Source organism: Sander vitreus, chromosome 3, assembly GCF_031162955.1.
Source record: "Sander vitreus isolate 19-12246 chromosome 3, sanVit1, whole genome shotgun sequence".
NCBI classification, from domain to species: domain Eukaryota; kingdom Metazoa; phylum Chordata; class Actinopteri; order Perciformes; family Percidae; genus Sander; species Sander vitreus.
The window spans coordinates 22,527,114-22,554,429 of record NC_135857.1 but is presented as its reverse complement, the minus strand read 5'-3'; the positions used below and the strand labels follow the sequence as shown (position 1 = coordinate 22,554,429).

At 39.4% G+C, this 27,316-nt stretch overlaps 4 protein-coding genes and 1 long non-coding RNA gene across 5 annotated transcripts; 4 read left to right on the top strand and 1 right to left on the bottom strand.

Moving 5' to 3' along the window:
- Positions 1–756: 756 nt before the first annotated feature.
- Positions 757–7,777, top strand: polr2i (RNA polymerase II subunit I). Its single transcript, XM_078246556.1, has 6 exons — positions 757–936; positions 1,130–1,184; positions 1,556–1,629; positions 6,440–6,514; positions 7,186–7,237; positions 7,435–7,777. Exons 1-6 carry the CDS (start codon positions 875–877, stop codon positions 7,495–7,497), a joined length of 381 nt encoding a protein of 126 aa, XP_078102682.1. The 5' UTR covers positions 757–874; the 3' UTR covers positions 7,498–7,777.
- A 375-nt stretch (positions 7,778–8,152) lies between these two features.
- Positions 8,153–10,092, top strand: pglyrp5 (peptidoglycan recognition protein 5). The gene is made up of 4 exons (XM_078246555.1): positions 8,153–8,346; positions 8,488–8,683; positions 8,927–9,045; positions 9,205–10,092. Exons 1-4 carry the CDS (start codon positions 8,334–8,336, stop codon positions 9,378–9,380), a joined length of 504 nt encoding a protein of 167 aa, XP_078102681.1. The 5' UTR covers positions 8,153–8,333; the 3' UTR covers positions 9,381–10,092.
- A 2,631-nt stretch (positions 10,093–12,723) lies between these two features.
- On the top strand, positions 12,724–15,049 carry foxg1c (forkhead box G1c). The gene has a single exon (XM_078246554.1). The coding sequence runs from the start codon at positions 12,897–12,899 to the stop codon at positions 14,103–14,105; it is 1,209 nt and encodes a 402-aa protein (XP_078102680.1). The 5' UTR covers positions 12,724–12,896; the 3' UTR covers positions 14,106–15,049.
- Positions 15,050–18,136: 3,087 nt separating this feature from the next.
- On the top strand, positions 18,137–20,571 carry snrpd2 (small nuclear ribonucleoprotein D2 polypeptide). The gene is made up of 3 exons (XM_078246553.1): positions 18,137–18,254; positions 19,010–19,189; positions 20,136–20,571. Coding segments are annotated over exons 1-3 (357 nt in total). The 5' UTR covers positions 18,137–18,252; the 3' UTR covers positions 20,311–20,571.
- Positions 20,572–22,464: 1,893 nt separating this feature from the next.
- On the bottom strand, positions 22,465–27,316 carry LOC144513115 (uncharacterized). The gene is made up of 3 exons (XR_013501085.1): positions 27,173–27,316; positions 26,657–26,723; positions 22,465–23,675 (listed from the first exon to the last, which is right to left on the bottom strand). It is a non-coding gene; the product is annotated as an uncharacterized LOC144513115 (long non-coding RNA).

Below are 27,316 nucleotides of genomic sequence, written 5' to 3'. Positions count from 1 at the left end.
TTTATACAACAGAGCTAATAGCTATAATTTGGGCACTACAGTGGGTGGAGGAAGTGCTGCCAAGGAGAGCGGTCATATGTTCCGATTCGGCCTCAGTATTAAAAACTCTGATAGGAAGCAACTGGGGATAGCAGTGCTATTTGGGCAAAGAAAGAAGACACTCCGTAATAATGACATGGCTGAGACTCATCATCACTGAGGGCATTGTGGACTTGCATGGGATCTAGCAAAGATGGGCAAGCATACTTGTATGTATATTTGTGTGTGTGTGTGTGTGTGTGTGTGTGTGTGTGTGTGTGTGTGTGTGTGTGTGTGTGTGTGTGTGTGTGTGTGTGTGTGTGTGTGTTTTATTGTGTCCTGCCAGGGGACTGCAGATGTAAATTAGCCTGTGACTAACTCTGGTACAATGCATCAAATGGTAACATGTATGTTTACAATTGTACATTGGTACATGGTCCCTAATAAATAAATAAATAAAAAAGCATGAGGATGGACTTTGTGGACCCTGCAAACAGAAACAAACTGTTCAACATGTACTTTTGGACTGTCTTCAATACAAAAATGAAAGAGAACAGTTGTTCACAGCGCTGTCACATGGGAATTCAGAACAGTTACTAAATCCCCCCTGAATATCAATTTGAGATAGTGGAAGCCGCAACAGGACTACTCCACTGAATTTGACAATACTTTAGAATGTTACTTAAACTGTCCTGTGAGAGGCAGCAATTTGCCGCAAGGCTTCTAGTCTGCCGGAAAGCCAGAAGAAGAAGAAGACGGTCTGTTTTCAAACGAGCGTAAGGAAGCCATAGAGGCGGTAGAATACGTGAATCGCACTTATTATTTATTAGGTTTGCTTTAACATATAGTTTTTCTAATGGATTTAGAAACTGGAACGTACGAACCAGGATTTGTTGGGATACGGTTTTGTCAAGAATGGTGAGTTTGTGGCCGAATAGAGGTTAATCTACGCTAACGTTAGCTAGCTATCTAACGTTAGCTAACGTTACGTGTTAAAGCTAAACGCATGTTAACCTAACGCTGTCTTAATCAATAGCTAACGTAACGTCTTATTTTCAAAACGAATTGAAAATATCGGTATCCCACTATAAAAGCTGACCTTGTTTTTCAGTAACAACATGTTATACCCCAAAGAAGACAAGGAGAACCGTATCCTGCTTTATGCGGTAAGTAATATTAACGTTATCTGGTCCTGTAGAAAAGCCCCAATCAGTAACTTTTAAATGATTTTCCCATTTTTAGTTTTCCTAGCTATCGAAGTTGGCTCATGCACCAATTTGAGTCAGTCAAATCTGTGTCTGTGGAGTGCAATGCATTAGTGATGAAAACAGGGATCACTCCAATCATGCTGATGGTTATATTGACATAACATAGTCCTGTCCTGTGATAGGTTGTAGTTGGTATTAACTCTTACAGAGCTAAACATTAAAAGTTTAGAAGGATGGCTTGTTGTAATATAGTAAAACAGTGACCTTAAATGTCCGTTGTATGCCTGTAATAAGTTGCTGAATGACCTTTTATTGAACTCAACCCACAGTGCAGGAATTGTGACTACCAACAAGAGGCAGACAACAGCTGCATCTATGTCAACAAGATCACCCACGAGGTTGAGTAAGTAAAATAATAATTCTTTATTTCAGACCCAGGGGATCCATATCGCAATAAAAAACACACAGAGTAAAACATAAATAGAAGAAGAAAAAAAAATACAAAGCCTTCCACAATGTTCAGTGTAGAGCTGGGCAATATATCGATATTATATCAATATCGTGATATGAGACTAGATATCGTCTTAGATTTTGGATATCGTAATGTCGTGATATGGCATAAGTGTTGTCTTTTCCTGGTTTTAAAGGCTGCATTGCAGTAAAGTGATGTCATTTTCTGAACTTACCTGACTGTTGTAACTGTTCTATTATTTGCCTTTACCCACTTAGTCATTATATTCACATTACTGATGATTATTTATCAAAAATCTCATTGTGTAAATATTTTATGAAAGCACCAATAGTCAACACTACAATATCGCTGCAGTATCGATGTCGAGGTATTTGGTAAAAAATATCGTGATATTTGATTTTCTCCATATCGCCCAGCCCTAGTTCAGTGTCTAACATACAGTTCATGTACATGTTCTCCAATGGTTCCACAGGCCGGAAGAAAATCTGACAGAACTGCGTACAGGGTTAGCCAAAACAGCGATTAAGTCATTTTCTGACTCAGATACCCTACACATAAATCTATACGTAAAACAGCAGAGCAGGTAGGTACCCCGACACTGACAAACATATGGCTTGCACTGGAGCTTCTTGGAGCTCTCAGCAGCAGCCTCATGCTGTCATTATAAGCCACTATGAGTTTTCTAATGCTGCCTTCCTTATAACGACACCACAGGTAGGCAGTATACAAAGGTGTACAATATGCTCTAAAGAGTGAGATCTTCACAGGTACAGAGCACATGCTAAACTTACGACACAGCATGTTCGCTTGAGCATACAGCTTCCGACGCTGCCTATAGATATCCTTGTCATCAAACAGGTCATTTGCAATAATATGGCCCAAATATGTAATCTTACTGCACACCCTAAGTGCAGTGCCAGACAGATAGAAGTCAGGAAAGGTTGACTGTCTGTCTTCTCTACTTCTGATAATCATGATCTTACTCTTTTTAGCATTGTATTTTATATCAAAGTCAGCACTATACTGTGTGCATATTCTCAGCAGCTGTTGAAGACCAGCACTATATGGGCTAAAAATGACCAAATCATTTGCGTGCATAAGGTGATTAATTAGTGAGTCACCAACCCTACAACCTGTATCACATGCATTTAAAATCAAAGACAAATCATTCATATGCATATTAAAAACAAAAGGAGACAGAATTCCGTTCTGGCGAACACCATTGGTCACTTGGAAGGGAATAGATTCCCCCATCTCACTCTCATTGTTTGATGCGAGTACCAATAAACCAAGATTCTAATTAAAAAACCAGCATCTATTGCCGGAAGAGACTACTGGTAAAGAAGAATCAAGAAGCGAGTGAACAGCAGAAGCAGCTACTGCAGTGTGAGGCGATAGGACAAGATGCCACACAGTTGTATATATCCCGGCTGCAGTTTAAAAGCAATAGATGTTGTGCTCTGTGCGTGATCTCGCACGATAGCAGCCGAGAGGAGTTTCCGTCAGGCAAGTGTTATTTAAATATACTTCTGGTGAAGTTACAAACTTTATAATGCCTCGTTTTATAAGTACAGAAACTATTTGTACTACTGTAGAAGTTTGGTATCATTCCAGTCATTATTAGTGGGGTAATTTACGAGATACAAACGTGGATCCATTAGTGCCTGCACTAAGCTAACCAGCTGATAACGCTAACTCGACCAACGTTATAACGAGGGAAAAAAGCTTATGGGGGGTTTGGCTCGAGGTCAAGGTGCAAAGCAGCCTAGGGTGAAATTACTCCGAACCATCACTTTAATATTACCCAGCAAAGCATCAGAATGATTGACATATTTATTAAGGTCTTTCTTAGACAATTTTGACCAATTTATTTTCCCTACATCAATGCCATTATTCACAGGCAACAACACCGGTAAATTGCGTGTGTTCAACACCATGAGAAAGGGTATATGGTCCGTAGTAGCGAGATCATAATCAATCTTTATCATATCGATGGAGTCATGGGCATCCACTGTACAAACACGGTGGTCTAGTCAGGAAGTAGAGTGCCAGGCCTCGCTGATATAAGTATAACTATCATTTGGCAATAGTACCTTACTAGATCAAATCAATCCACTGTCTGAACAAAAGTGCATTAAATGATTACCAAATAAAGAGTTGGCATCAGTTACATCAGCATTCATGTCACCAACGACGTAGATGCAGGTAGAAGAATTGTCCTGAATAAAAGACATGATAAATGTCAATCTACTGAGGTACTCATCCTCATTTTGTAGGCACTCATATGGCGTATGGACATTCAAAATTATTATCTTATCATTACAACACAGCTCAAGCCCAATACCCCAGTCAACTCCCAATCTTATAACATTAACCAACTGGTCATATTTTTTATTCCACATCGTGGCTAACCCCCCCTGGAATTCTCCCCCAGACAACTTTAGCACTTAGATCAGTTGTTGATTCACCCGCCCCATGAAAGTCCCTTTGTATAGAATTTAGTCCTTCCAGGTCTTGTTTAGCCAGGAACGTCTCCTGGACACACAAAATGTCACATCTCTACATCAATTTGTCCACAACAACACGGCGTGATGTATCCGTTTCACTGTGGCCAACACGTAGCCCATGTACATTATTATAATAATAATAATAATAATGCACTCCCCCATTACCAAAGACCTTGGAGCCACGGGCCTTATAGTAGCAGCGAACATAAGTCCTGTCGGGCCAGAGTTTTGGATCGTACATATCAGCAACATTGTTACATTCAGCGGTGATGTGAAATGAGCCATACCTGCTGCGGGCCGACTCGATCTTTCGACATGTCACTGTTCCATTCTCCAACTTCTTAGATAAATAGCCACGTAGCGTGTCTGCATCCAGAGTTGGAGAAAACCTAGTGGCAAACACATTCACCAGTACTGGTTCCAATTATTCCCACATTCCTCTTTAAGGGACCCCGACTTTTTGCGACCTTCTTTCACAACAACGCTCCCAGTGGCGTAACAAGCCAACACCGGGCCCCTAAGCAGGATTATCAGGCGGGCCCCCCTACTACAGCACGTAATGACGGCGCAATGTCCACGAGTGGGCTACCATCAATAGGACAGGATAGGATCATAGAGACACAGCATATAAGAGATGAGATGACTGACAAAATCAGGAGTAGCCTACGCGCACCACAACAACAAAAAACACTGGTGAATGCACACCATAACACATGAAAAAACACACAAGGGCAGTCCCTCCAGGATTTCGTGGCCTTTTTTTTAGATTGACGCGGCCCAAAATGCCTGATTTTGCAATAAAAGTTGCGATGTCTTATATGTTTGTTGCAATGAAGTTGCAGAAGACAGTGAAAGTTGCAAAGTTACAAAAGTTTTTTGTATAGTTCTTTAAAAAAAAAAAGGAAACTTGTTGTTGTGGAGAATAATAATTATTACTATTAATTAATTACTCTGGGCTGAGATTACCTAGGAACTTTACCAAAAAGGCTCAGGATGCTGCAAATGTTGATATAATATGAAAATGGCTGGTGGATTTAAGACAAAAAGTAATAATTTATTGAATGAATCAAATAAAAATAAAAAAAGAGTGTAGCTGTCCTCAATTTAGGTCATCCTGTACATCTCGTGTGTGTGTGTGTGTGTGTGTGTGTGTGTGTGTGTGTGTGTGTGTGTGTGTGTGTGTGTGTCGCGCGGGAGGAACTCAGCAGCCCCGCCCGCTGCAGAGATCAGACAGGATGTAAACAGCAGCAGCTTTCAGTGACTTTAGAGTGAAAAAACGTTACCGCGTACATTGATGTTAAAATGTTTACAGGTTGGCAGGACGGTCTGAAATGTTCTGCACGGTCTTTCGTTGTACGTTTTGTTGGTAAATGTGAGATGTTCGAGTCACACACGTGAAGAGAACGGTCTCTGAAACGAGGAAGTGAATTTGACCCGTTATCACTCTCGCTTGGTCAGTGGCCAAATGCGATAGGGGGCCCCGGCTGTCAATCAATATCTTCCAGTCACGCGGGCCCCTGATTGGTCCGGGCCCGTAAGCTCCGCTTACCCTGCTTACCGATAGTTATGCGTCTGAACGCTCCACTATGAGGACTGTAGTTGTGATCGTGGCAATGTTACTGCTACATCCAGGAGCTCCTGTTGTTGAGCGGAGCCCCTTCCCGCGTGAGGTGCTGGCGATATCGGTGTCCAGACCCAGGAGACGGAACTTCCCAGCGGGAGACGTTGTTGACTCCTGCTGTCGATCAGGGCCTGCTAGAAACCATAGTGCCACATAAAGTACCAACGTCTTGATTTGCTTGAAATTTACCAATATGTCACACTGCTGTTCTCAATGCAGTTTCATCCCTGCTTTAAAGACTTGACACCCCCTGAAAATCTTGTCGCTGACCTCCAGCTGTAGTGTTAAGTGTACACAGGAGTCAGGGCCCTGTCTGTCTTTCAGAAACAGGCTAAACACTTTTCATTCTGGTTGTTTTCTGGTCACTGACAAATCAAGTTAAATGCATTATCCAGACACTTTCAGGTACAGCATTTAATGGGATAATACGAAAGTCAGTAAAAGAGAATCACATTGATTTTAATTGTGCTAAACATTTGTAACAGGGCACCTCTGTAATGCCCACAATACACAACATTACATTGCACATTTTACATGTGTAATGTCAGTCACTGAGGGCTAATTGTTGGAAAGTCATCTAGTAACTTGCTTCTGTTTTGTTGTTTTTTTCCAGTGAGTTGACACAAATCATCGCTGATGTATCTCAGGATCCAACACTCCCGAGGACAGAGGACCACCCCTGTCCCAAGTAAGTTTTACCATAATAAGTCAACCTCACTCGTTCTCTCTGGAGTTTCCTAATTGTTTATCTGTGTTTTTAAGGGTAATAATTATTGTGTTGTTAGTTTGGTGCAACATTCAGTATAGTTGAATTTCAGCAGAGAAAAACATCTTTGGCAGACTTACAATCTGCATTGAGTGACTTTAAATTGATACCTAATTCACTGCGACAAGCTTTTCTATCATTCTTTATGTCTGATGTACTGACAAATCAAGTTACCCTCATATCAGAAACAGAGCCAACTTGGTGTCTCATTGAAGTCCTCATTCTCACCACCTGACAAATTTAGGCCAAATAGCTACTGGGAATTTAGCCCTTTTTAATCTGCCTTTTTCTGAGAATAATACTGTATCTTTACCTTGCTGGATGATTGACTCTCTTCACCAGCTGCACATTTACTTCACCACTTTTCCATCTTGAACTGGGCAGGTAGTAGACAACTAGTTTCTGGCTGTCCAAAGATTTATATGGGCAAGGTGGGCTGGAACATTGTGAGATTTTCCAGTTTTGGTTTTCCTGCAAGTGCACCAGCATATGTGTCCTTGAGGCACACTACCATCCTTTTGGACTTTGATTGATTGTGAAATGAGACGTAACACTGAGCGACTAACATTGTGCCTGACCATGTCTCTTCCCAGATGCGGTCACAAGGAGGCAGTGTTCTTCCAGTCTCACAGTATGAAGGCTGAGGTATTGATCATTGTTAATAAAACACATAATGCGTGACCTGTTGTCTTTAATGTTTGTCCAGGAATATGTTTACTAGTTTTTTTTGTGGTCAGTGAGGAAAACGCCTTGTCCTGTTATCCACATATTTTTTTGTTTGGATTTTAAGAATTGAATAGAAGAGCTAATATTTTGAGATGATGTTCTGTTTCTCCTGACAGGATGCTATGAGACTGTACTACGTCTGCACAGCCCCTCACTGCGGACACAGATGGACAGAGTGAAGCTGGTGATAATGAAGAGGTCTAACATGTTCATCTACAGTATTGCTGTTCACAAAATGATGCGGCTCAAATAGTTGTTTTTTACGCTGACTGGGCAGTTTGTTGTCAAACTGCAGCACTGCTGATGTTTGTAGACCCTGAAATTATCTTTGTTTGATGACTTGCAGTTTGTCAGACACCATCTTGTGAATATATTGTATTAATAGGTTGTTGTTGTTTTTTATAGCAGTTGACATTTTTTAATGGGTTTTGTTAGATTAAAAGAATCAGTTGTTTCAAATGTCTCAGAGTATTTAATGAAAACTTGTAGCAAATACTTTTACTTACATTATTATAATTGTTTACATTAGCATCATTAGGCCTCTTCTGTTTCAGTTTTCATAATCATATCCGTGTTATATCACTTCTTGTTTCCTCCCACTGCAAAAGCACACGCCTTATATGATATTGCAAAACAGATACTGCTGATTTTTTTTCTTAAAACTCACATGACTCTAAACATAATTTTGAAGCTGTCACGCCACATCTGTGGTAAAGAAACTGCCACAGTTTTTTTCGTCACTGTCTGGAATGTTGACCGTGCCAGTTCTACTTCCTTCTTTTTCAAATGCGTATATTCCAACAAAAAAACTTGGGCAACTGTAGACTTCATCTTCTAGTGATAGACTATTACTCAACCAACATAACCAGTTGGAATATAATTTGTGTGCACATATGCATCCACGTGTAACAATATAGAAACAAGGAAGGTGTACTTCCCGTGACCACACCTCCAGAAACAGGCTCCTTGATAAGGCAGCTGCATGCTGCAGTCAAAGGCAACTGTGTAAGGAGGTATGGCACAAAAAGGTATGGCAACAAACCGCTTTACACTACAGATATTACATTTGGAAATCTTTGTAATTACCACTGCCAATTACATTTTCACATATGGCATAAGCCAACTTCTTTGTTTTGAATATGCTTTTGATCGTTCAAACCGCTTTTCAGTGATCATTGTTTCAAGGCAGCACTGGGGAGCAGCTGCCCCTAAAAAAAGGGAGACTCTGAAAGGCTCTGCCCAGAGAGTTGTCATACACCACACTGCCCTCGCAAGATGCAAAGGCCAGAAAGAGTGTATGGACCACCTTGTCAGCATTCAGAGAGGGCATATGAAAGACAGAGGCTTCGATGACATCGGATATAAGTGAGTAGCTCTGTTGCCTTCACTGCTCAAACTGTCTAGGCGAATGTCATTTATGAGTGATGTTTATATAGTGTTGTATATACAATGTGGACATTTTGGAGGACATTTAATTAATAATAATAATTTATACTTTATTAATCCTGCAAGGGAAATTACAATGTAATTAATATGTCATTTTTCTAATGAGTTTCTGCTTGTTTTTAATGCTATAAGATCCTCAACCATACTTTCTGTGTGTTTCAGTTTTCTTGTCGGAGGAGACGGTGCCGTGTATGAGGGCCGTGGCTGGGGTGTGGTTGGGGCACATGCCAAAGGCAACAATCATGACTCACTGGGGATTGCCTTCATGGGAAATTTCAAAAGTAAGCCCACCTATTAACTTTGTGCATTGTGCAATTAGAGGACAGCACATGTCTAGGTAGGGTTAACAAAAGAGGGGTGAAAAACTGAAGTTTCCATACACTTTCAGGATGGTGTTAAGAAGTCAGATATAACGATAATGCTACTTATTTTGCTTTCAGATGACACACCAAGCACAGAGGCAATGTCGTCAGTCAAGAAGTTGCTGCAATCCGGAGTTTCTCAGGGCTTTCTAAACCCAAAGTTTGCCCTGTTTGGGCACAGAGATCTGGGAGACACAGAATGTCCAGGAGGAAAACTGTATGCTGCACTACCACAACTAAGGGCTACCACATAAAGCTCACTGCAGATTCTGATTGTTTTGGGCATTTTTAGGCCTTTATTGATAGGAAAGCTGAAGACATGAAAGGGGAGAGAGAGGGGGGAATGACATGCAGCAAAGGGCCACAGTTCGGAGTAAACCTCTATATATGGGCGCCCGCTCTACCAACTGAGCTATCCGGCCGCCCAGATTCTGATTGTTTTGATTGCAAAAAAATCCCTAGCTTCATATCATAAACAAACCTTCACCAGCTCTTCGTTAATACCAGATGTGGAATAAACAGGGTAACAGGATGAAGAAGAATTTAGAATAAATACTGACTCATTATTTCTTATCAAATTCTTTTTATTCATGGCTGTCCTCTGAACTAAGGGAAGGTCTGTGACTTTCTCTTACAGCAGAGGGAGCCATCAAATGGGATGAGACCAATAGGCTTTAGAGTGCAAAATGCCTGAAAGTCAATGCACTTTAATTCACATGTAGAAAAATTGTCACGGTAGCTCTTACTTCTTAGTTTGATTACATTCTTTCAGTCTGTTATGCTACTTTTTACAGTAGTTACCTAAATGCAATATTAATATGGAAGCCTTTTTACTTATGAAAGTATTCAAGTAAAAGGCATTTGCCTTAAGATGCGGTTGTTTAAGATGAACATTCACATGGATTTAACCTGTTCTGATGTTAAGCTACAGGTCTTTTTGAAATAAATACCATGTTATTAGCAATATTGTGATTGTTTGATTCATTTTTTGCTCGCCCTCTCCCACAGAGGACAGGGATAGCAACAGAGTAGAGCTTGCTGCTTGCGTTTCACAATCGGAGTCATGGGAATCCTCCAAACAGAATTAATTCAAATAATGATAAAATATACTATAGCCTACTGTATAATAGGCCTACCAATTTTCTTTGGAAGGGCTGTATTTTCATGAAAATGACTTCAGGGTGCCACTGTAAACAACACAATATGAAATATTTAACAGAGAAAAAGAACCAAGAAGATTACAAGTGTTGAGACAACAATGTGTGCTTTCTGCAGTGCCTGAAACATTCCCAACAAGTGCTCACTTGTGCAGCGCAAGGATTATGCAGGAAGGCCCTTATCAAATTGACTAAGAGAAGGTATAATGGTAACAGATTATATGTGTAGTTCTGGTCGTCACGTTTAATGTAGTAGAGGTATGTGTCAATCTGTAGGCACATGTCACTATGCTGTAGGGGCCAATCATTTGTTGTAATATTACCAAACAAAAAATAGTGGTCAGGTTGCGATAGTGGGGTAAACTTTTTTTAAATGTCAAGGTTTATTGCATTTTTAATTTAAAAAATGTTCCTGTCTTTTATATATTAGATTAAATGGACGACTTTCTTCTATGAGAGTTCAGAAACGCAATAAATCTATGTTGTATTTTTTCCCAAAAAAGGGAACCTTTCAAAATATATTAATCAAGAGGCCTGCCTTTTTTAATTTAAAAAGAAAGATTCAGAAAGCTCTGCCTCTTTTCAGAGCCTGTGCTGTTCTTTATTGGTATAGCCAATCATTTATTCAGTCAAATTAAAGCAAAAAGCCAGTTTTGAACTATTCTCTTGTCAAACTGATATCACTGCACTGACTTTCCTTTTTGTCTTTGGAGTTTGGAAAGAATAGAACTGCACTGTTCTCTGCCTCCACTGTGCTGTCTATGAAGCAGGATACCTGGAAAAGTTCTAAATGGAAATGCACAAAAGGGTTTACATGGTTTGATGAGCTATTTACTAAGTCTAGTGCAATACTTGATTTCCAAGTTGTTTCTTTATGGTTCTCAACTGTCTCACTGTTGACAGAAGTAAAGACATTTAGCTTTAGCATCATAAGGGAGCAAATTTAGTGTGTTCAAAAGCTTCAGGTGAAGATAATTGTGAGACAGAGCTGTAATAGGCCGGGGCACAGTAGGTCTTAATGAACATCAGAATATACTACATAATATACAAAATAAGTCTGTGTGTGTGTGTGTGTGTGTGTGTGTGTGTGTGTGTGTGTGTGTGTAGTGACCTTTAAACCAGTGCTGTCACAGAAAATTAACAAAAGACCCTGACTCAAATCCACCCCAGGCCATGTTTCACTCTCTTCTGGATCCTTTATGAGATTGGAGTGTTGTACACTTGACACTCCGCAACACCATAGAGTGTAAAGTGTGTACCTTACTGTGTTATCAAGTGTGCCAAGAACTGTTAAAGTCGTTTCATTTTTATTTACTGCACCTTCCGGTAGACAAAACATTATCTAGCTTTGCTGTCTTAACATGCCTCATTCATATTTGATGAAATGAATCACTGTCTTCATAGGTGAGAAAAAGAACTTGTCTCTCTCTCTCTCTCTCTCTCTCTCTCTCTCTCTCTCTCTCTCTCTCTCTCTCTCTCAGAATCAGAAATACTTTAATAATCCCAGGGGGAAATTATTTTTGTTACCACTCCAGGTATACAAACAACATATATTATCCATCTCCCTCTCTCTCTTCATTTTAAGAATGTGAACATGTCAGCAGCAGCTGTGCTTAAATTATGATACATCCAAACAAATACAATTTTGATCAGATTACCACAAATCAACGTGGATAAGACAACCTGCAGAGCTTAATATACAGTTTGGCTCCCTACAGAGAAAGTTGGGCCCAGACCTGTCATCTGCCTGGTGAGTAATGCATTAACATTTGGAGTAGTTAATCAAGTGATTTCAAAATAAAATCTGCTAACAGGTGCATTTTTCTCATGATATTGAGAGTTGTTTTGAATCTTGCAATAACAGGTTTAGAAAGAAGTGGAATCACCTTGCCCTGTTTTCTAAAATGTCGTATATGTAGGCCTATTAGTGACAAGATCATTCAGGCTACATCTACTTCTTCCTTTTATAGGCATTTTGCCAAATCGTGGTGTCAACAAAGGGGCGCAGAGAGAAACCGAATAAAAAGAGAGAGCAATGAGGCTAGCCCAGAGGGCAAGGCGCGGGTTACATTTCATGAGTCACGGAAGTAGCCTATTATAATTAAACCCCAGAGTTCACCGATCAGTCACACAGATTGACAGCATTTTATCCCTGGTTCAAACGTCTCTTTGCACGGTTTGGGCTCAATTATTATTGAGTTTACCTTGGATTTCTTTTTTTAAATGGCCTGGAAATGCCAATGCCAATAAAACATTGAGTCACATTATGTTCTTTGATTTGATCGAGAAACGTGATCACACATCTTTATTGGGTTAAATTAGTTATGTTTTCTAAAATGAGGAACCGGTCATCTAAGAGTAGGGCACATGCACACATTATAGCCCCAAATGTTTCACTTTCAGATCCAGCAACAAAGTAATGCACTACTTCTTATGGTAACGAGTCCTGAGCTGCTGTGATCATGCGCATTTGTTGTCACGCTGTCTGGCCGGTGCGTCTTTGGCTCTTCGTCTCTTTGAAGCAGCGCATCTTTGCTCTGTGGGTTCAGTGACGCGCTCTGCTCTGATCACCGGACGCCGCTGAGGATTTTAGTTGTGACTTTAATCTTTAAGATGGAGGACTTGAAAACTTCGGACCGATTTTTTCACAAGTCCTTCAGCATCAGCAGCCTGTTGTTGAGACGAGAGGGCATGATGGGTGACCAGGAGTATCCTTCTCAGTCCCAGAAACTGCGCTCCGCACAACCAGAGAAATCCAGTCAAGAGGAAAAGTTTGACAGTGGAAAGAACTGCGAAACCCCCAAACTGTGCACTACAGCGGAAACTAAAACGGTGAGTGCAAATGGAAAACGAGAAGGAAATAAGGGAGAATCAAAGAAAGGCGTTGGAGCAGAAGAAAGCGTTAAGCCTGAGAAACCTCCTTTCAGTTATAACGCGCTCATCATGATGGCTATCCGCCAGAGCCCGGAACGACGGCTCACGCTCAATGGTATCTATGAGTTTATCATGGACAATTTTCCATACTACCGACAGAACAGACAAGGATGGCAAAATTCAATCAGGCACAACTTAAGTCTGAATAAGTGTTTCGTTAAAGTGCCACGCCACTATGATGACCCGGGTAAAGGCAACTACTGGATGCTGGACCCCTGCAGTGAGGACGTCTTCATAGGTGGCACATCAGGAAAACTCCGGCGCAGGGCCGCAGCTGGCTCCAGGACCAAGCTTGCACTAAAAAGGGGAGGAGGTCGACTGATGTCTTCCAGCACTGCAACCAGCGTGACCTTGGCCGCAGCAGGTTCATTTTACTGGCCGGTGCCGCCGTTTCTGCCTCTCCAAACACCAGTGCGCAGTCACCTTGGCGCAGGGACTTATCTGAGAGCTCACCCCCGCTTCCCAAACCACGCCACATCGATGGTTTCACAGCGGTCCCGGTTGAGTGCAACAAGTGCTGTAGACGCTGACCGGTTCGTGCAGACGCACCAGGAGATGTCTTACATTGGACTCAGTTGCGCGCAATCCCGACGCCATCAGATTGGCACCGCCTGCACCGCTTTCTCCACATCCATCCCTGCATGCCCCCTGCCGCTGTCGGATCCGTACTCTTTTAACATGATCTCCGGACAAGCCAGCTACTTTTACTCTCACCAAATACCTTGTGCCGCAACGTTTAGTCCGTGCCAAGAGGAGTGCGCCAAGACATCTCCGGGACAATTTGTATCCAAGAACGGCCACTCAGACCTCGGGGGGTTCTATAATGACTTTCGAAATTACTGCCCTCAAGTCAGTTCAAGCCCTTCGTCTTGGAATATAGAAAAATAGAGTGACAGTCATTGTACCCACTATCTAAGATTTAAAACATTGCTGTAGAATTTAGATGAACAAAGTTGGTAAATAAAAGGTCAGAGCATCCTAAAGAGTACCTGCAGATTGGATTTTTTTGAGTTCATGAAAAGCCTGGTAAATGAAAAATATTCCGCAATATTTCCCCAATAATGTCTTTGCGTTGCAGTGAAAGATACCTAAATTGAAATAGGAAATGTTTTTTGCACTGGTCTTGTATTGTTTCATAAGAACGCGTGTTGTAAAATGTGTCAGATTAACAAAAGATAGCTGATACATAAACAACATGAGTCAGGGTCTCACGTACATTGAAATTTAAACCGGGCTAATTCTGACACACGCCATTTCGAAAATGTGCAAAAATATATATAGGCTAGTCTTGATTGCGCATTTGTTTTTGTTTTTTAACACATCAGTGTAACCAGGAACCGGGACAAATTGTCATTTAAAAAGAATATAATGTAAATTGAAACTATATTCTTGTTTTAGAAATAATGCTTTCTACTTAAGTAACTTTTCTCATGAATTATTTTCCACATATACATATGCACTTGCCAGTAGTAGAAATTGAAGTGGTTTGCGCGCATGCATGTCACTGTTTGAGGCCTAATGCCATCATCTGAAATTGTCTGCAAAATACCGAAAAATGTCATTTAAAAAATGAAATAAAATGTTAACGAAATTATCATTCTGTCTGAAGTTATTCATTTTCCAACATGTTGACCGAGACATTTAAAAGCTATTAAAATGCGTAGGAAGTTCTGAATGGGTGAGTATAGTTCCAGCTGACTTAATTAAACAAAAAATGTAATGCAATTATTGTAGTCCAAGGAGGGGAAATCGTTTTAAAATATGAAATAAGTATATTGTGAATGAAAAAAAAATATACAACGTTAAATTTGCTGCATTTATTGTCATCGATTTGTTAATGTTGCAACTAAACAAATGGCATTACTATTTGAATTAGCCTGCATGTAATTAAACGATAAATAATGCATTTTAAGTGTGTTTTCTTTTCACCTCATTAAGGAGCTATACTGTTGTTGATTGGTCTCATTTGTGCTGTGTTATTGAATGTTTCACTCTGGACATTTGAGCCCACACAACACGGACGATAAATAGACGGATTCTTTTTGAGTACAATTTGTGAAATCGCGGAGAGGATGCCTCTTCACATGCTGTGATCCTCTACCTTTGTTGATCACCAGTTCAAATGTGCACCTGAAGCTTTCTTGAGGAGGCGTCATGTTGAAACAGTGCGCAGACACAGTGTGATGTAACTGTAACCTTCAACAGGTAGACATTCCAGTCCCGCTCATCTTATTGATCTGTCTTGTGTTTCACCCGGCGCTGACATCATTACCTGTTCAACTTTCCCTCACCTCTCCCAGAGATATAAATTCATAAGGAAACAGATGTATGCGGCTACAGATTAGAGCAGCTTTCTGGACGGCTGCCTCCGTGGGACAAAAGACTCTTTATAGCAAAAGACCCCAGCCCGTCACCCTCCCAAGCCCAGCCACATTCACAGTCGCCTGTGGTTAAAGCAGACTGGGCTGGATCAGGTAACTTCACTGTTGGCAAACTCACAGTCTAGATAAATGCGAAGATAATAATGTTTTATTACTTGCATGAGTAATTGTGGTCGCAGCATAGAGAGCAGAGGACAGAGCTGTGAATCAACAGGTGGTGCGAAGTAGAATTTGGGGGGCAGGCGTAAGAAGATACTGTTCGCTGTTAGTGTAATAAATAACCAAATTTTTTGACAGCTCTACAGTAACCACAGATCTATAAATCCCCCCTGCTACAGATAAATGGACATGTCACTTAACACAGACAGTTGGATTGGAACATGTTGGTGTTGATATCTGTTGCTGTTGCTAATCATGTGCTGAAAGTTGCAGACATGCTTTCTGTTCACGATTGTTTTCACCAAGCCCACTTTGTGATATTTTGGCACCAGAATCAATATTAAGGGGGAAATATTTAAGGGACCATACAAAAAATTAAAGGGTAAGGAGGAGGAGTCACAAAAGGGGGAGAGTGGTGGACTTTTTTATTTTTATATAAAAGGATAGTGTACATTTTTTTGTAGAGCATGGGAGAGTTTTTTTATTTTTACAATCACAGATTTATATGTAATTTAATTATTCGCTTAAGAGATTCATTGTAAAAAAAAGAATAAAAAAAAAAGGTTCACATACTTAAAAAAAAATGATGCCTTTCCTGTGAGATGTGTGCAGGGGACACTCCTCCATCAAAATCAGATTGTAAGACCAATATGTCCGTTTGTAAATCTGAATATGGAGCCCCTAAAGAAAGCAATGCATTTGGCCATAATCGTATGAATAAACTGCATATAAATTAGACATATTAGACATTATTCAGTTGTTTCAGTTGTAGGTAAATCAATGCTCTCCTAATTGGACAACTGCAAAAGTGTTTTCAGATCACTGCAGTCCAAACACATGTAGGCTAATGCCACACTGAGCTCATTTTACAGGCCCACTCTCCACAGTTTTAAGTCTTTTGGCTGAGCTAGGTGTTGTTCATATAGATATAGTACCCTACAGCTCTGGAAATCAATCCCACACACTTGCCTGTCTCAACAGCACACAGGCTGCCTTTATCCGCATCAAGTGGTTTCCACAGGTAGAGCTGCCACCCTTTGAAATAAGGTGGGTGGGTTGTACACCCCCAGGCGTCTGTCTGTCTCTTGCCAGAAAGCCAATCTCTCAATGTCTCATTGCTGCTGTGTAGATAATGTAGCCTACATCCCAGTCTCTCTCTCACACACACACTTTCCCCTCATTCTTGTTGTGTTAAAGAGAAAAACAAAGACTTATCTGTTTGGGTCTGTGGTATCATTTGGCTGCTCCCTCTGCCATCTCTTTTCCTGTGACAATTTTTTTTAACAGAAAGGGCCTTTGTGGTTAATGTATAAATACCGTACCCTAAAACAGCACCCCCACATGCTTATCACCAGCCTGTAATAATCCAAATAGGTATTCAGAAAAAACTAGCAGCAAGCCCTACCTGTTAACTGTACTCTGTAAAACTACTCCATTGCATAATTAAGATTATTGCATTTATAATTGAGAACATACAGTAAGTATTATCAGAGAAATATAGCATACAGTGTTATTGCACAAAGTATTAGTATATAGGCTCTTATTACTATTATTACTACTACTATTTATTATACTATTCCATATTATATTATATATCACATTATTAATATTCTATGTTATATTGCTGCAATATACTTAACCATATTGTTGTACTATACTATATATTATTATGTTATGATATAGGCTATTACAACACTGCACCTTTTACTATGTCTCATATTTCTCAATATTTCATCATGCACCATATGCTATGTTAATGTGATGCATCCTTGCAGTATATTCTATTTAATTAGGCTGTGCGGCTATTAATTACACCTCGGTCACTCTATCAGCCCCATCATGTCATGTGTATCAAAATGCTTTGTTTCAAATTTTTTCTATTCTATTTTGGTTTATGTACCTCTTATTATTTAGTTATGTTACTTTCTTTTAAGTAAATACTAGCTGTATTTATGCATGGTGTTTCTGTTGTTCTGCTGCAACAATCCAAATTTCCTCGCTGGGAATCAATGAAGTAAATCTTCTTATCTTATTAATAGGGTTATTATAACTGATGCATTAAGATCAGTATTTTAATGTTGTAGTCGGTCAGGGTGGAGCTAATTATAAAAAATGTTTTGACTGTAGCCCACTCTAAATGTTTGCTTTATCAGCAAAATATAGCTAGGCCTATAACGCAAATGTCAAATAATTTAGTGGAGAACATATCTGAACTACTTCTCTTTGAAATGTAGTGGAGAAAAAGTATAACGTAGAATACATGTAAATACTAGATTACAAGTAATTCAACGTTGGACAGTTACAAAGTAATGATGTACATTTGAACGGGACCGTAGTAACCCGGTAGTTATTACAACATTTTGAAGCGCGTACTAGTTGACCCGGAAGTAGCTCGATCCACACGAGAATTGATTGCAGATCGTTGCGGATACGAAGGCACCTGGTGAAACGAGCGGAACACGATATAAGGAGACTGTTTTCATAAATCAGCAACCATGTAAGTATCTCTAATTGCCAGACAGTCGTTGGGAAAGTATTTATTTTCGGTCTCAGAGCCTGAACTCTGAATCGCAGCAGCGAGAAGCTAACATTTACAATGCTAACATGGTTAGCTTCTTAGGTAGTCAGCGATAGGACCCGAGGCCGGTTAGCTGCAGTTGATATATCCTTTTATGTCTTTTCGTTGCTATATACTATCCAGCCCAGCTATGTTACATCTACGTTACTGTTACAATTCTAATAAAAAATGACCAACTGATTTATTTTTTAACTGACGTGGTTCAAATGGAAAAGTTGCGAGTCCGGAGTCACACAATAGCATTGATATAAGCTAACGTTAGTTAGCCAAATGGTAATACCAAGCACTAACGTTAGTGTTTGAGCATGCGTTGCCTTGCATGCGATACGTTGTTACAGTTTGTAATAAAATATATCATAAGTGTGACGTTTATCGTATAGTTTTTTTTTATGCTAGAGCCATATCCGTATCATGTGTTAGTTTCCTCAGTCTGTGTGTGTTTTCGGACAGAAGGCTGAAAACTCTGATGTAATTACAGGTGTTCCAGGTAACGTTAGCCTACATACCAATTTACTTTTGTCATACAGTATGGTAACTTACTGTATATGGTCCAAGTCTATACATGTGGAATATATCTTAAGAAAATTGCACGGTAAAATAAATAAATATTAATAATCAATATCAAATTTATTTATGATTAACATTCTGTATTGGTATTGTTGTGTCGTTTTCAGGAGTCTCTTAACAAAGCCTAAGTCAGAGATGACCCCTGAAGAGCTCCAGAAACGAGAGGAAGAGGAGTTCAACACCGGCCCTCTGTCGGTGCTCACACAGTCCGTCAAGAACAACACTCAGGTTCTCATTAACTGTCGCAACAACAAGAAGCTGCTCGGAAGAGTCAAGGCTTTTGACAGGTACTGAGCCCGGTCACTGACGTGTTACTTTACAGGTTTGAGAGTATAATATGAGAATAATACTTGATTAAATCAAATAGGTTTGTAATATTCCACAATTTTGTTATTCCATGTAATTCAAAATGGTATGAGCCCGGACTATTTAAAATCAGATTTTAAATGGTCTGAAATTAGTGTGAAATGAATTTTTGCACAGCATGTTTCAACATGGATGATGCATTTTCTTCCTACAGCAACTTCATCCTCAAACAATTCTGTGTATGATGCAGACTTACACAGTTCCCTCAACAGGGATATTGGATGCTTTCAGTCATCTCGAAAACCATATCCAATCCAAACTCTTCACTGGCCATACTTGTCATACATTGCTAACTTAAGTCTAATGAATCCTACTTGTTTATGAGGAGTAGTGCACGAGATTTGTTCATTCGCATTATCGATGCCCCCTAAAATGACCACAGGAGGCTACATGTTCCGCTCTCTGTGTGGATGAGTTTCATTCACAAAAATGTTACTAAAGAGTAAAAAGAAAGCTTTCAAAGTTTCAGGTCCTGCTGTCGGAAATCAGTAGGCAACTGTCTAAAAAAAAAAAAAACTCTTGGTAAATTGTCATGCCTTCATGGTGATAATATAGTAAGCAACAATACTCATTTAGCATTACGTTTGAGTTATAGATTTTATTTCAGTTTCATATTAGATTAAGGGATTATAATTCTTAAATTAAACAAGTATTTGTCCTCTATGGAGAAAGGTAGATTATCTGTTCATGGCTCGTACGACAGGTCTGAATTTTGTTTGTACCTAAGAGTCGAAATTCTCTTAAATCACGTCCTCATTTTAAGAACAAATCTGTACGAGTTTTTTTTTTTTGTTGGATGAGCCCATTGTCTTTTTCCCCCTTAGTGATACTATGTCTAAATGTCTTACTCCCTTGCTATCATTTTAGGCACTGCAACATGGTGTTGGAGAATGTGAAGGAGATGTGGACGGAAGTTCCCAAGAGCGGGAAGGGAAAGAAGAAGTCTAAGCCAGTGAATAAGGACCGCTACATTTCTAAAATGTTTCTGAGGGGAGACTCTGTCATCATCGTGCTGAGAAATCCTCTGATCACAGGAAAATGAACTCTTTATAGGCGTCTAGCTGAATAGGTCGGAGAGCCCCTTTTCTTATCCTCTTTTTTTTTTTCTCTCTCCTTTTTGTTGAATGATTTGAAGGTCATTAATCTACACCTCTTTGTTTTGTTGCTGTTTTGTCGTTGGATCACTGCAGTCACTATTGAGTAACATACATAGTGTCAAAAGGATGTCTGTACTTTTTGGAGAGTTTTGCGTTAACAGAAGTCCTCTGTATTTTTCATTTTAATAATAAAAGTGATGAATAGATTCAAGCATTGTGGAGGTCCTTTCTTTGCTTCAAACTTCCCTACTTTGAAAACATTTAAGGCTAATTTGATTAACTGTTGCTATGTAAATACATTTAATCTTATACATTTTTTTATTACTGAATATTTGGAGATTGTATTATAGTGTTTCCATTCTTCTAACCTAAATATTGTTATATATATATATTTTTTATCTCTCTCATCTATTGCACACCACATCAGATGTATCAGAGAAAGCTTCGGCGAAATGTTTTTACTCCATTTTTCCTCGGGTATCCTTGCCAGCCTACTACTTTCCCCCTCCTCCCGCTGTCACCCTTTCACTCTCCCCTGACAGCATCTTCGGTGTCGGGCTTGATTTCAGTCGGCAGCGCTCAATATGCGACAAACTGCCGTTTAAAGGCCCGCTGCATTATTGATGAGACCAGATGTGCTGACTGTCACTTCACACCCTCTTCTCACTCCCATTTCAGGCTGTTCCCCTCTGCCGCTCAGCCCCTCCTGACCACTTTGTTAATTGTCTTAATAGCTTAACAGAGTGTCGCCTTACTTCCCTAACAGTTGGCACCTAACCTCTCGCTCTTTGATGCTCTCAAATTTAGTGGTCAAGTGTATGGGATTTTGATTGTGTGAGTAAATAAGCTTGTCTGTGCATTTTACAATTTTGGGTGAGCTGAATGGCAATGATTTCTAAATCAAAGTAGATATTCCATTTGGTTTAGCTGTAAGCCTTACAATTAGAAAATATGTTTGTGTCAAAGCATCTTAAATCCCCTTTTAAAATCTATTTGACTATGCCTAAATGTAACTTCCTGTTAACGTATTCTGTTCCTATTATCTTTACGTTTAATGTATCATACTTTACATTACACAATGCGTTCTGCACTCTCACTGTTGAACATAGCGTGCCTAAGACCAGCACCTGTGAAGGCCGTACTGATTTACAGCTCTCAGGTGAAGCCTGCTGGCTCATAAGGAGGACTTAGCCACCAGGATAATCCACCTGAGCAATGAATTTCAAACACAGTGAACCAGTTATGACATTTTTATGACTAATGTAATGGTTTCTATTGCACTCCTGCTCCAGGCAAAGCTTGACTTATACCAAAGGTTTAAGGAGATCGTGTTGCAAGGGCCGGAAAACGTAAAAGGTTTTGTGCTGCCAGCCCAAGGCGTAAGGAAACACAGCGGATGCTTAGGGGCCTGCAGCCACCAGGAGGCACCCAAATGAGTCAACTGCTTGCTTCTTTTGCACTTTCTATAAAAGGAAAACTACTTAACAGACCATGTTAGCTGGGTCATCTAATCTCAGTGAGAAAATGTGCTAATAAAGGATGCATTTTAAAGAAAACGGGCAGCACTAATTGAAATGTATGATTTAAAAAGTGATTTCATTTTTTAGGTGCTCTGAGTATTTTGACATCGCCAAGTCAATTTCACCCTGCTGTTTTGTGGGGAAAAACATGAAAGTGGTTACCCTTAGTTTGAATGCTTTGTTACTGTTTGTTATTTTTATGGACACCACATTGCTAATGTACCTTTCCCATCTAAATGTCTAGGGGCATGGAATCTGTAGCATCACCGGGCCCACAGTGGCTGGTTGCTAAGAGTAACATTTGACTACCTTATATGTGAGCTTGATCTGCTGTTACTGTGACTAACACAACAAAATGTTTATCCTCACTGTTAGACTTGTGTTCCAGCTGTGATGTGACAGCAAATGTTCAGACATGAAAAGAAGAGACAGCAGAGAAATATGGTAAGATTTTGTAATTTGATGAACCTACTTCTCTTATGTCTTTATAGTTGGTGCAAGTGTTCAATGTACATTTAACCCAGTTTGGTTCTGCATATTGATTTTAGGAGCTGAACAAAAACATGAATTTTAGTGCAAATGAATTAGTCAATGTGTCACAATTTATAGTTCTCATAGTCATCCAGACATGTAGAGAGCTGGAGGCCTGGGGACTCTGGCAGGCAGATACACTTTTAATAATATACAATAAGAAAATATTTATGTGAGGGTTACAGTAGGGGTTCCATTCATATTGGGATTTAAATGTGTTCTAATTATCTCTCAAAAAAATAAGGTTTTGCACTGCAACAGTTGATGTGATTATTCATCCCAGCAACAGCCTGATCTCACAGGATATTCATATTTGCTTGATGTCTGATATCTACAAAAAACAGCAAATTGTGAGGACTCAATAAATCCCAACTGGATACATATACTGTCAACCCCCAAATTAAGGATGCACCAATGAAAACCACTATGAAAATACAAATGCGTATAAATATTACAACAAATGAGGTGGAGAGAGCAAGGTGCATGTCTCTGTTGCACTGTTGCATGTCTCTTGTGCTGATGCCAAATTCAGTCTATTTAGGAAAAGTGATCCATTAGGCTATAGTTCCATTAGGCTATAGACAATGCAACAATGAAAACAGCTATATACAGGCCTTTTCAGAAAGCTTTTCAGAAGCATTTGCTTCAGAAGACGAAGTTAGGCATATCAAGCTAAATGAGCAGCTGCTTGTCGGGCTGCATGGTGGCCACCAGTGGAATCCCACAGAATATGTGTAGGCTATGATAGGTCCTCAATAAACTTGACCTAGTTCTGCAACATTGGTTTGGAAAAACAGTTCCCCTCACAGTTGCAGCATCCTGGGACAAAGAACTGTCAAATACTAGCTGGTGGGTCTATTTGGAGATGCCTGAGATAAAAAACAACTTTAGGGACCTCATTTGTTGGGTATCATCGTGCACTTTTCTCATGTTACTTCACTCATCTCAAAGACACTTAAAGAAGTCTCTTTCCCTCCAGATTTTGGGAGGGGGTGAGCGATCCATGAGCAGGAAGGCAGATGTTTTATTCAGTAGGTAAGCGATAAGAGGGGGGAAGTGTGATTATGATAGCGATCGGCCATGCATCGATACTCGAGCCTCCGGGCAATGTGACACCGCGCAGCGCATCGATCGGGGCCCGGTAACCGGAGCCGCCGCCGCAATTTGTTTTCAAGCAGAGCCACAGTCCGGGTGTCAGAGCCGTGAGGCCAGGTGGAGAGAGAAGATGAAGGGGTGGTGGAGGAGGAAGGGTATCAGCTCTGTAAACACACAAACACTGCCTTCACTCATCTCTCTTTAAGTGTGAATGACAGTAACTGCAAGGACACGGTCAGTGACAGCCAAAACAAGAGGGATCAGGTGTATCGAGCTGCTGCAGTAGACCCAGACCTATTTACAAACACTACTGCTGGAGTGGCAAATAAAGTGGGCTCAACTAGCACCAGGACCTTTTACAAATTTAATCTAATTTTTTATATTTATACAGGCTTAATCATTATACTTGGTGATAGATGATATTAGTAGGCTACATAATCCATTCAGTGGCTTTTCATTACATCTTTGGTGAAATTGCAGGACTAGGGTAGGGGTGTAACAAAACGATCAATTCAATCCTCAACGATCCAATATTATCGATACAAAGTGAAAATATCTATACATATCGTCATCTTTAAGATGCACCTTTTTTTTGAAATTCCCACTTTATATTTATTCTTTTTATTAAAAAGAGTAGTTTGTTTTTAATGTAAATGTCTGAAAGAGCTCAGTAATGAAATTGACTAATCATATTTGAGTTGCTTTTTGTAAATATTTAGAAATGGAACTGACTGTGTTAAATATATCGTCTCGTATCGATCGCAGGTTCCTGAATTGAATCGAATCGAAATCATATTGTGGCAGAGTTTGTGATATCAGTAAATATTGTATCGTTGTCCAAAGAATCACTATTATATTGTATCATGATAAAACGTTTGATTTACACGCCTACTAGCGGGGCCTTAGTCCCAGCCCAGCCCTCAGTCAGGATTTTATACATAGGCCATGAGTCCAGATTTCCCCAGCAGATTTGTAGCTTATTTAAATATATGTTTTATTTAAAAAAAAAAAAGATGTTTAAATCACAAATTCCACATTTTATTTTTTCATGAAACGTTCAATGAGATTGTAGACTACATTTTATTTCCCTAACATAGATCAAAATGTTGACCTTGGCAGTTCCTTCTTGATGAACAATCTCAACTCAAAGTCCACTTACTCAAAGTTTTGTAGTGGCCATAATACTGTAGTTAGATGTTCAAACTTTCCATTATCCTGAGCACTTTAAGGATTTTTACCTCCATGTTGACTGTGGGTGGTGGAGAATACTGAATCCCTTTAATTATATCATTTTCTTCAGTGTTTTCAGAATCAGGTGAAAATATTTCACGAAAGAATGTAAACTTCTTTAATGTCATGTAAATCCCCTAGACCACAAGACCTTGGTGTCTTCAAACTACACGACTGAGGCATAATATATTATATTATATAGATTTTTTATGTTCATATCATATCACAACTGACTGATAGTTGCTGCAATATTTGTTGTGATTATGTCTGAAATGTATTTAGGATTAAAAAAAATATATTTGTATTTGTACATTCATTCAATTAAACGTTTATTTCATTTTATCTTCAATTCTTATACCTGATGTGACTTTTTTCCAGGAAGACTTGGCCAAGATAGACATCAGCACAAATAAAAAAAGAATAGTTTCACGATGATTACACAACATGAGAAAATACAGGAACACAGCAGGAACTTTTCCAGTACACTGCTGTGTGAAACGTCTAGCAGACATTTGTGTTTACTAGAGGCTATTAAGGCCATGTTGCCATCTAGTGGATTATAAAAGTAATGTATCAGTTTTCCAACAGAAACCATGCTTTAGCTTGACTGATGAGCCATTTTAATTTTATCATACAACACATTTACTGCAACTTGAAAGCATCATCATCTTATACAGATAATGATATCTGATGTGACATGCAAGTGAATTTTGGGGCCTTTTTTATTTTAGTATTTATCACAGAAAGCTGTCTGTCACATGCAGATTTGCCTTTCATGTAAGTAGCACAATGCTTGTATATTAAATTTAAAACAGAAGTTTAAGTTCTGAATGCATGCTTTTTTTCATTCTATATTCTAGTACATTCTAGTACTTTTTGATGTTGCCTTTCTTTAAATAATTGTTTATTTCTTAATTTCTTATACTGCACTGTAACTGATTGCATTGTGTGGGTTTAATAAGAAACAACCTTTTATGAATAGAAAAGGGATTTACGGTTGAAATAAGACCACTAATTACAAAAAGTGTGAATTTCAACAAAAAGGGTTTTTCCGAAGGTTTTTCCAAGAAAGAAACTAAGACTTATAGTGACGACTATATTTAAAAATAAAAGTACTTTTTTTCCACGCCAAGATGGGTGGCGAGCAGAGTAAACCACACGTCCCAGAGGGACCAATAGTGGATATGATGACAATGGGCCAGAATGTCTTGACTGTCTGGGATAAGTCCTTTGGAAGGCCCAGTTTGGAACTGGTTAGTATAAGTCCTCTGGGAGGCCTGAGTTGGACTCAGTTAACTTGTTAAGTCCTATGGAAGGCCCAGTTTGGAACTGGTAAAGTCCTCTGGGAGGCCAGGTTTGGAATCTGTGTTGCAACAGAAAACATAAGTCCTCTGGGAGGCCTGAGTTGGACTTGGTTAACTTGTTCTTATACTGCAGTGTACATTTTATTCTCGTCTTTTATCTGTTTTAAATTTTTTTAATCGTTTTTAACTGCTCTTTAATGTATTATGTAAAGCACTTTGAATTGCCCTGTTACTGAAATGTGCTATACAAATAATATATATATACAAATATACAAAAAATAAAGTACTATACTTTACTTTATCTTCATTTTATGCAACTTTATAACTTCTATTGCATTACGTTTCAGAGAGAGAAATTGTACTCTTTACTTCACTGAAATTGTTTGATAGCTTTAGTTACTACTTCTTTTAACAAATTAAGATTTTTACATACAAAAACATACTTTTAAATGTCATGTTTTTATATTAATTAAAGTATATACATGTACAGCTGAAACAATACATACTTGTATTTGCCCTATGAGGAGTTCAGGGCCTACATTTTAGGACATGTAAGTTGGACTCTCTCTAAAATCCTGCTGCTATTTGCTCTGCTGGCCTCCAGCCCATACCTCTTAGTGAACAGTTGTGTCTCCCTCCTCTTTACAGACTTTATCCTCCTCCAGTCACATTCCTTTCCTGTCAAAAAGAGATGGAAAGAGAAATAACTTGAGTAACAGTAACACTCATTCTCTATGTCCATTGGGTTTCCTTGAAAATACAAAACATTGGCTCGTCTGGAATAGCTTATACTGTTACTACTAATCCCTGTCTGGCTAACTGCTGCCAACCTCATCCAGACTGACACTTTGTTTCCCCGATTTAAGTTCAGTTGTATAATTCTCTTTGTTCGTCTGCCATTCAACCAGCAGTGGAGGCTGAAGCTTTCAGACGCTGCTGCCTCAGGACTATATGCTTTAACAAGTCCTGGACTCTCTGTTCTAAGATGTGGTAGAAGTGTACTCGGTTTACATAACAGCCCCTCTACAAATTCACAGGGATAGAGAGATAAGTAGAGGTGTATTTCAGCCTGGTTGACCAAGCACATCCATGTTTTCCATTTTTCAGTTTCTCCATCTCACACTCACACACATCTCTCATGTAGATAAAACCCATCTCGAACATCTATTGGAGCCACTTTGCTCCAAATGTCATGGAGGCCCCCTCGCTGCAGTCCAACAAATCTTCTGCCAGCTGCGGACGGCGTTGACCGACTGACGTCATGCTTTGGA

Excerpts from the sequence above, each read along its gene's own strand:
- foxg1c (XM_078246554.1), top strand. The coding sequence starts at position 12,897 with ATGGAGGACTTGAAAACTTCGGACCGATTTTTTCACAAGTCCTTCAGC.
- snrpd2 (XM_078246553.1), top strand. Across the intron at positions 19,190-20,135 it reads AGAGTCAAGGCTTTTGACAG|GCACTGCAACATGGTGTTGG; the intron begins GTACTGAGCCCG and ends CTATCATTTTAG.
- pglyrp5 (XM_078246555.1), top strand. Across the intron at positions 8,684-8,926 it reads TTCGATGACATCGGATATAA|TTTTCTTGTCGGAGGAGACG; the intron begins GTGAGTAGCTCT and ends TGTGTGTTTCAG. Across the intron at positions 9,046-9,204 it reads CTTCATGGGAAATTTCAAAA|ATGACACACCAAGCACAGAG; the intron begins GTAAGCCCACCT and ends TTTTGCTTTCAG.
- polr2i (XM_078246556.1), top strand. The coding sequence starts at position 875 with ATGGATTTAGAAACTGGAACGTACGAACCAGGATTTGTTGGGATACGG. Across the intron at positions 6,515-7,185 it reads GAGGACCACCCCTGTCCCAA|ATGCGGTCACAAGGAGGCAG; the intron begins GTAAGTTTTACC and ends GTCTCTTCCCAG. Across the intron at positions 7,238-7,434 it reads CTCACAGTATGAAGGCTGAG|GATGCTATGAGACTGTACTA; the intron begins GTATTGATCATT and ends TTCTCCTGACAG.